This window comes from Amyelois transitella, chromosome 22, assembly GCF_032362555.1.
Source record: "Amyelois transitella isolate CPQ chromosome 22, ilAmyTran1.1, whole genome shotgun sequence".
Taxonomy (NCBI): Eukaryota; Metazoa; Arthropoda; class Insecta; order Lepidoptera; family Pyralidae; genus Amyelois; species Amyelois transitella.
The window spans coordinates 7418656-7427526 of NC_083525.1; the positions used below are offsets into that span (position 1 = coordinate 7418656).

At 35.8% G+C, this 8871-nt stretch overlaps 1 protein-coding gene across 2 annotated transcripts in view; it reads right to left on the reverse strand.

Annotated features, from left to right (window-relative positions):
* The window catches only part of LOC106129953 (carboxypeptidase D), a 34493-nt gene extending 26663 nt beyond the window's left edge, over nt 1-7830 (reverse strand). For both annotated transcript variants that reach the window (XM_060950585.1, XM_060950584.1), the window contains exons 1-3: nt 7203-7830; nt 772-1010; nt 310-479 (exon numbers count right to left, since the gene is read on the reverse strand). In XM_060950585.1, coding sequence (XP_060806568.1) covers nt 310-479; nt 772-1010; nt 7203-7652 — 859 coding nt within the window. In that variant the 5' untranslated portion in view covers nt 7653-7830. The remainder of the gene's footprint in view (nt 1-309; nt 480-771; nt 1011-7202) is intronic.
* Between the last annotated feature and the right edge of the window lie 1041 nt (nt 7831-8871).

Here is an 8871-nt window from a genome sequence, read left to right on the forward strand (position 1 = left end):
GCCTTTCAATCTTTTGAAGACTGTTGGCTCTGTCTACTCCGCAAGGGATATAGATCTTATTATATGTTATGCTTATGTATGCTACAATTTGCAAGGTATAGAAAGCAGTTGGCACAAACTAAGTATTTTAAATGCTATCATACCAGCCTTTCAGTCTTCTGAAGACTGTTGGCTCTGTCTACCCCGCAAGGGATATAGATCTTATTATATGTTATGTTTATGTATTCTACAATTTGCAAGGCATAGAAAGCAGCTAAGCATTTTCATCGCTACCATACCAGCATATAATAGCTTTCCATGGATTCTCACCTTTAACAGCGTACCATTTAGCGCCATTGGTCATTCCGTTGGTGAAGTTCTCTGGGGGGCACGCGTCCCCCCTAGCCATTTCCGGGTGGCGGGACGAGTAAGTCCATGCCAGGTGTTTGAACACAGCATCGTCTGGAGTCAGACTGTCTTCGCAGCACTCTTTGCCGGTGCTAAAATAAATTTTATACGTACGTATTATTTTCAAGTATTTCGATAAATTGTATAGGTAGGTACTTTTGTTTTGAAGTGTCGCTTATAATTTCTTTGGTATGTTCAAAATAAAAATTGACTTTGTACATAAACTGACATAACTCACAAACTTTCGCATTTATAATATTAGGGCCTGCTGGTAGAAATTTCTCTAGAAATAAATAGTGCCCTTGTACCTCTCTATTTTAAGTTTTTTCTTATTCTCCTCGTTGTAGAAAAATATATAAACAAAAATAAGTACGACAAACTCACATCGAGTCATCGTAAGGGTACGACGCGACAAGAGCGCCCCCATGCAGATTGCCAGACAGCACAAACTGCTTCTCCAGCAGCCACCTGACCACGGCCTTCGTCTCCGGCGCCCTGCCGCCGTACACGTACTCCTCAGTGTTGTCCCGGTCCTGGTCGAACTGGTCCGGGAAGTCGCGGTTCAGGTCCTTGTGTTGGGCGTTGTTGCGACCGACGTAGTCCGGGAGTGATTCGCAGCCCACCTGGGGGGTAAAAAATAAATTTTGTAAAAAGAGAACGCCCCCAATCGATATGTTCCTCTTTTTAAGTCTATTTTTTTATTGATTGTGTATGGTAACAAATACATGCATACATATGGTCACGTCTATATCCCTGACAGAGCCAACAGTCTTGAAAAGACTGATAGGCCACGTTCAGCTGTTTGGCTTTATGATAGAATTGTGATTCAAATAGTGACAGGTTGCTAGCCCGTCGCCTAAAAAAAGAATCCCAAGTTTACAAGCCTATCCCTTAGTCGCCTTTTACAACATCATTGGGAACAAGATGAAGAGATTCTATTCTTTTTATATTGGTGCCGGGACCCACACGGCACTATAACGGGTAATAAATCAATTTTGTAAAAAGAGAACGCCTCCAATCGATATGTTCCTTTTTTTAAGTCTGTTTTTTTAATTTTTGTTTATGGTAACAAATACAATTTGTAAAGTACCAATACGCGGACTTAATGCTTTTATAGCATTATCTAACAGTCCACCATTGGGTTATATTCCTAAAAGTATCACACACTTTCCTGAAAAATTGATCAAAATCGGTTCAGCGAAACGCGAGTATAACTGGGCCACGTTGTCCATTGCACCACGCCACGCTTAAGCTTCAACATTATTAAGTAAATACATTACATATAGTCTCGTCTAAATCCCTTGCGGGATAGAGCCAGTCTTAAAAATACTAAAAGGCCACGTTCAGCTGTATGGCTCCAAGACTCAAATATTGACAGGTTGCCAGTCCATTGCCTACAAGAGGAATCCCAAGTTTGTAAAACCTTAGTCGCCTTGTACGACATACATGGGACAGTACAATCACATCAGTACCTCACGACACATACATTAATAACGTCAATAAAACCAAACAGGTTTTTTTGTTGTCTAAAACATTAACAATTTTAAAACTATTTTAGTTCTGAAGAAGTTTCAAAGTAGAAGGAAATGTAAATGGGAAAGGCAAGCGAAAATATTCCGTTAGCTGGCTATTGTATTGTCAACAGATGTGTGTTGAAATTCACGATGGCAAGTTTCTAATTGTTTGTGCAAAAAAGAGTTACTTCTAATTTATCCATAACTGGACTTTTTTTTCAGTTACTTCATACTCGTTTAGTTTAGATTATATTTGCGAAAGTTTGTAAGGATGTTAATGTGTTTGTTATTCTTTCACGCACTAAACTACTGAACGGATTTTCATGAAACATTAATACATATTATCAAGTCTATATCCCTTCCGGGGTAGACAGAGTCAAAAATCTTGAAAATACTGAAAAGCCACGTTCAGCTTTTTGGCCTAATGATAGAATTTAAATTCAAATAGTGACAGGTTGCTAGCTCATCGCCTAAAAGAAGTATCCCAAGTTTATATGGCTATCTAGGTCACCTTTCATGAAAGAGATGGAGTAGTACTATTCTTTTTTATATCTTATTTTAATGAAACTTTGCAGTCATATTGATTACACTTTGGAAAAACATAACATTTCAAAATTTATAGATATTTAAGGTAAATACGAAGTCGCGAGCAACAGCTAGTAGTAATAAATATGTATTTAGCTAAATGATCGGTGGATGGGTGATATCGACCACATCTTATGTACGTTGTATAAAAATCTACGTTTGAGTTTTTGAGTTTGTGCACAAACTAATATAATAAAATTACCTACTTTCGCGTTTATTATATTATAGTTGGGAAGATTTTGAAATCATTCTTATAATATCACTGAATAAAAATGTATCAAAATCAACTTGTTTGAGACAAGTTCCAATGTAGGTGCATATAAAATGCAGTGGTAAACACATTATCGACGTGTGGTCAAAGTTCGGGATCGCTGACCTTACAGTTAATTAATGCTGATAAGTTTAACTTTTAGATGTAACGAGCTTTAGCGCGGTACTTTGCTCCCGTGGGAAATTCCAGAAAAAAGCCTAAACATCTCTCGAAGATCTATATCTGTGGGAAATTTCATGAAAATGAGTCCAGTAGTTATATAGGAAAATACAGTTAATTCCCATTCACATGGGAATTTTTGAAACTTCTTATAATTAGTGCACCACAAGACCATTTAAGGAACCAGTGGCGACATCACTAATGTAACACACCAACTGTTAATTTTATTTTATCGCGCGATAAACAATCCCGTTTAACTTCATAGTAAAAAGCTAAACAGCGATAGATTTTCGTGTGTATATATACTCGTATATATTTTTTAAATTTGTATTACAATCTATACATATAGGTACTTATTAAAATTTATATTGTTTGTCAAATTACGATTAAAGCCAATAAATCCATTTTTATACCTATGAATACCATATTATACCTCCCCTTTTATATTTATACCTGTGGATATTTTTATATTCCTATGGCAAAGATAGTACGAGTATAGCGCAAATCATTCATGTCTGGGGTATGACATCATTATGTTGTTCATTGTTTGAAGCGAAACGAAGAGGCTGGCCGGTTATCTCTACACATAAATTGCATTGCATGATGTAATTGTTCTAAGACATTTGTACACTAAGATATTTGTGCCGTGTGGTTGGCTGGTGGCAGAAACTACATCTTTATACTTGTCACAATTCCTGCTTCATCCACATTCATTAATCTCTTCATGCAAGCTTGCCAATTTCGTAAACGAAAGAAAATATGACCAGTTAGCAATTTGTTCGGGTCAGATTTTAAAGAATTTCTCACTGATTCTATCATTAAGCCAAACATCTTTTATTTATTTATTTATTTATTAAGGTACACCAACAGTATTTACTTACTACATTCTTAACAAAGATACACAAATATAAGTCCCAAAGTTTACCAAAGATATCAAATGACTAACACATTTAAAAGTATGATGCTTGAGTTGTGATTAACAATCCCTGATATGTTTGAGCAACTTCTGTTTAAAGACATTCAGGCTATCGTCAAATATGTCCAAGTTCCCCGAGTCGCCATTTATAGAATTATATGTATTGCACATACTCGTACGGTTAACAGGAGCGTGGCTACCCAGATTGGTTCTAGAAGGCGCCGGACCACCTAGGAGTTTGGTGATGGGTTTACGCGGCATTCTACTTGGAGCTTTAATATTTATTGATGATAGTATGTCCCCGGAATCTAATAAGTCATTTAATATTTTATATAGAAATATAACATCATGTAATTTGCGTCGATCTTACAAAGATGTCATATCGAAATACTTCAACCGCTCATTATAAGGACAACGATGAGAGATGTTAGGTGCCGAGAATGCTAGGTGCCTAGTAAAAGCTCTATGGATTTGTTCAATTCGCTGAGAATGGACAGCATATGTTGGATTCCAAACCGAGCTAGCATATTCTAAGTTACTTCTGACCACCGTATTAAAAAGGAGAATCTTTGTTTTAGCAAAACGGAACTCTTTCGAATTTCATTTGAGAAAGCCTAACATTTGAGCTGATTTGCTTACGATATTATCAACATGATCAACAAAACTGAGTTCTGAATCCAGCCAAACACCAAGATCCTTAATTACTTTCACTTTTTGTAATTCCTCTGATCCTATTTTGTAAGATGAGGCAATGGGTTGTCTTTTTCTTGTGAATGATATGTAATGGCATTTATTTATGTTTATTGACATATCATTGGCTTTGCACCATGCTGTAAATCGGTCGATATCGTTTTGTAAAAGATCCGCATCAGTTGAAGACTTTATAACTTTATAAATTTTTGTGTCATCGGCGAATATTGAACACTTGGAGTTTAAGATAACATCAGGTAAATCACTAATGAATATAGAAAACAATATTGGTCCTAGATGTGAACGTGAACATCTGAACGTGGCCTATCAGTCTTTACAAGACTGTTGGCTCTGTTTACCCCGCAAAGGATAAAGACGTGATTATATGTATGAATGTATGTTTCTCACTGATCGTATTTTAATTATTTTTTTGCTTCAAATAGGTCTTGATATCCTTCAGGCGAAATTATATGCTCAGTGCCGCAACAAGCTCATAGTGTGCACGGCGCCGTATGATTGCCAGCACTTTATAAATAGATAACTTCATCTCACACGTACGTACGTCGTTAAAGGCGACTAAGGGAATATCCGACCCGGATTATTTCTTGCGTGCGACATCACGTAGCCAGTATCTAGTAGTTAATAGTGAATATTTAATCTGTGGCAGCCACCATGCGCTAGTGAAAGTAACATTGCCGGTCACGCGCCCCACTTTATGTCCATGATCTTTTTAAGTATGTTCTTAATTACGCACAACTGAACCTTATGACATAGATTATAAAAGGTACTATTATAATAATATATCTCGTTTATAATGTAAAAAATAATTGTCCAATACCTAAGTATGTGTAAAACCGGAAGAGTGTAGAGTAGGCTGTTATTTATATGTATATATATGGAACTTAATGCCGTGCGGTTCCCGGCACCAATACAAAAAGAAATAGAATCACTCCATCTCTTTCCCATGGATGTCGTAAAAGGCGACTAAGGGATAGGCTTACAAACTTGGGATTCCTTTTTAGGCGATGGGTTAGCAACCTGTCACTATATGAATCACAATTCTATCATTAAGCTACATAGCTCAACATGGCTATTCAGTCTTTTCAAGACTGTTGGCTCTGTCTACCCCGCAAGGGATATAGACGTGACCATATGTATATATGTATGGATGGAACTTTAAAAGAGTATGTAAAGAAAGTACATAAAGGCTTTTAATAGGACTGATGACTACCTGAATTTATACATAATCCTTCGAAGATGAATGAGGCTTATACACTATTCTCCTGTTAATCGATGGGCTATCAACCTGTCACTATTTGAATGTCATTAAGCCAAAAAGCTGATCGAGGTTTTTCAGTCTTTTCAAGATTTTTGGCTCTGCCTACCCGGCAAGGGATATATACGTGGTTATATGTTATGTTACTACTTATATTTACTACCAATGGTACAAGTATGACCAAATAATAAAAAATATCAATAAAAAGACATGAAAATTTTTCCAGATTAACAGGAAGCGAAAAAACATGCCCATATATAATTTTTTGTAGATAAATATTTATTTATTATTACTTTTTTATTGGAGCACAATACATTTTTTCAACATAAAATGTCTTAATACATATGGCAAAGGAAAACCAACAAATAAATATATACACAAATTTGGTAGCAAGGAAAAACAGTTGAATAAAAACTGTAGCAGCAAACACACAAAATATCCACTTTAAAAGAAACATCCTGTGCCAGTTTGTGATTGCTTAGGGAAATGCACAGCTTGCTCAGTGTAAACTATAAAAAACTAGCTGTTATTGCTACGACTGCTGTTGCATGATATTATGTGTTCTAAATTTGTTTGTGTTCTAAATTTTGAGTTCTTGCCATTTTTTTTATCTACTGTTGGAATTCAGCTGTATAAATCACAATACAAACATCAAATCCATATATATAATATTTTTTATTTTTTTTTTTTTTTTTTTTTTTTTTAATAAAATTGTTACTGACTGTAATTGAAAAACATTGAAAAAAATATAAATGGGGTATATGTATGACCTTGTGGAGGGTGCCACTTGGAACTGGGAGGAACTGGGATGCAGAGATGAGAGAGAGAGAGAAAGAGACATGATATGAACAATAGAATACAAAAATGTGATTTTAAGAATTACTGTCAGAATTCCCCTCTAGTCAGAATAGCCTCTATAAAAGCATTGATAACATTCTAGCGCATGAATCTGATGTCTCAAGAGTCTTTTTCTTATTAGCCTGGGTCTTCTTGTATCTCCTGTCATTAATCTTAGTTACATCTTTACCTCTTTTGAGAGGAGACTGGGGTGCGTCTTTGACCACAATCCTGGATTGGGGAAGTCAGATTTTTTATATGTAGCAACTCTCATCTGACCTCTGTAATTTTTGAATTGATATTTGGATCATGATTATACATTCAATTGCCTGAATGTTCACGTTTTCTCACAATGTCATCCATCATCATAAGAGCACCAACTGTTTATCTCTTGATTCATCATCCTCAGTTAAGTTCTAAACCTAACCTTCTCTGTAAAAAAGCATGGATGTCACAGGTGGTGACCTGTAATCCTGAAGTAGGTATAAGTAATAATAAGTTCCCACAAACAGTTAGATTAGTACCAATTTCCTACCTTCAATTAATGATCCTGAGACACACACTTACCTTACTTTTGGCAAAACCATCGGGGTTCAAAGAAGGCATCAGATGTATTTCCGTGGTGTTCACAAGTTTAGTCACTCTTTCATCCCTCCCGTAGTTTAACAGCAAATACTGCGCCAAATAGATCACAAGCTGTCGTCCCACAGACTCGTCTCCGTGCATGTTAGCCATATATTTAAAGGATGGCCGACCAGGGTGTCTTCTACGAACATCTTGGGAGATTTCAATAAGCAACAGCTCTCGCCCCTCAACCGATTGACCAATCGAATACACCCGCGCCAACTCTGGATATAATTTCTCCAATTTATGTAACATAGGCGATATTTCCTCATCAGTGGTGTACTGCGGCTTCACGAGGAACGGCTCAAGCTCTTCATCCAAGGTACGCGAAACGGATTCATTGACAAATATTGAAAATAACACTATTAAATAAACGCGACACAGAAAACCCATGTTTAATCGTTTTGTTGCTATGAATCCCCACTTGATACTTAAATATTGAAATTACGCGAAAATAATCTATACATTTTACGTTTATTTGAACTTTTTTTATTGTTAAATTGATTAAAAAAACCTTAAAAACCTACACAAAAGTGACTCACACACAGTTCACTTTACAGATGATGATTGACAGTCAAGAACAAGCAGGCAGAGTGACAGCAAGGCATAACTTATGTTGCCATAACACTCCGTTGAAAAAGTAACAACTTTTGATAAGTTACTAGACGTAAATTATCTGTTGTATCTGTCATTTGAAATTAACAAGAACCGCAAGTTTATAAATTACTAGGAAGTTTATAATGACAGATGAATTGTATTATTTTACATCCACATTTCCGTAAATTGATAAATTTACTAAGCTATAACCAATAGGAATGTGCGGTGTGATTGGTTGTATATGTCATGTGAATGGGTCACTCACTCTATCCTCTCCCCTTCGCCATTGATAGCTACGGATCACAAACGAGTGTGTTTATGTTAAATCCACAAAGTATTAAAAAATGGAAAAGATTTTTATATTTTATGTTTGTAACGAATAAACTCAAAAACTATAAACCGATTTCAAAAATCCTTTCACCATTAGAACGCTACATTATTCAAAATGCCTACAGCACAGGCATATATTTGTTTCGAAATTAATTAGATTTCAGACAGATTAATCAATAGTTACAAAGTAAAAAATCCAAAAAAATAATTCTAAATTTCTTTATTTTTCTCTACAATCTTATAGTTAGTGTATAAACAAACAAATCACAGGTAAGGAATATAACAAAAGATTGCGAGAGACTGGTGTCTGAACTAAGCAGAGCCTGTATCTCAGTGCACCAGCCTCTCCCCACAAGGTGAATAAGTAATAGTTAAGTAAAGTAATCCGAGAAAAAAGCGCTTCCGAAATCCTTTAATTTTATGTACAAACAATTTATACAAAAATATAGGTTTTTAATAGATCTACAAAAAAGGCACCTCCTCAACTTTCCTGGAAATTTAGGAATTATTGTGCGATATTTCTCCACAAGTTCTTCCGCGATAATTTCCCTTGGGAACAGTAAATAAATACCTTATGGGTACCCCAAAGTGTGCGCCTGAATTACCGCTGCGCCAAAAAGGCCGTTAAAATACCAATCTTCTCTCGTTTGGAATCCTACGAAAGTTATAAATTTCTATAAACTTG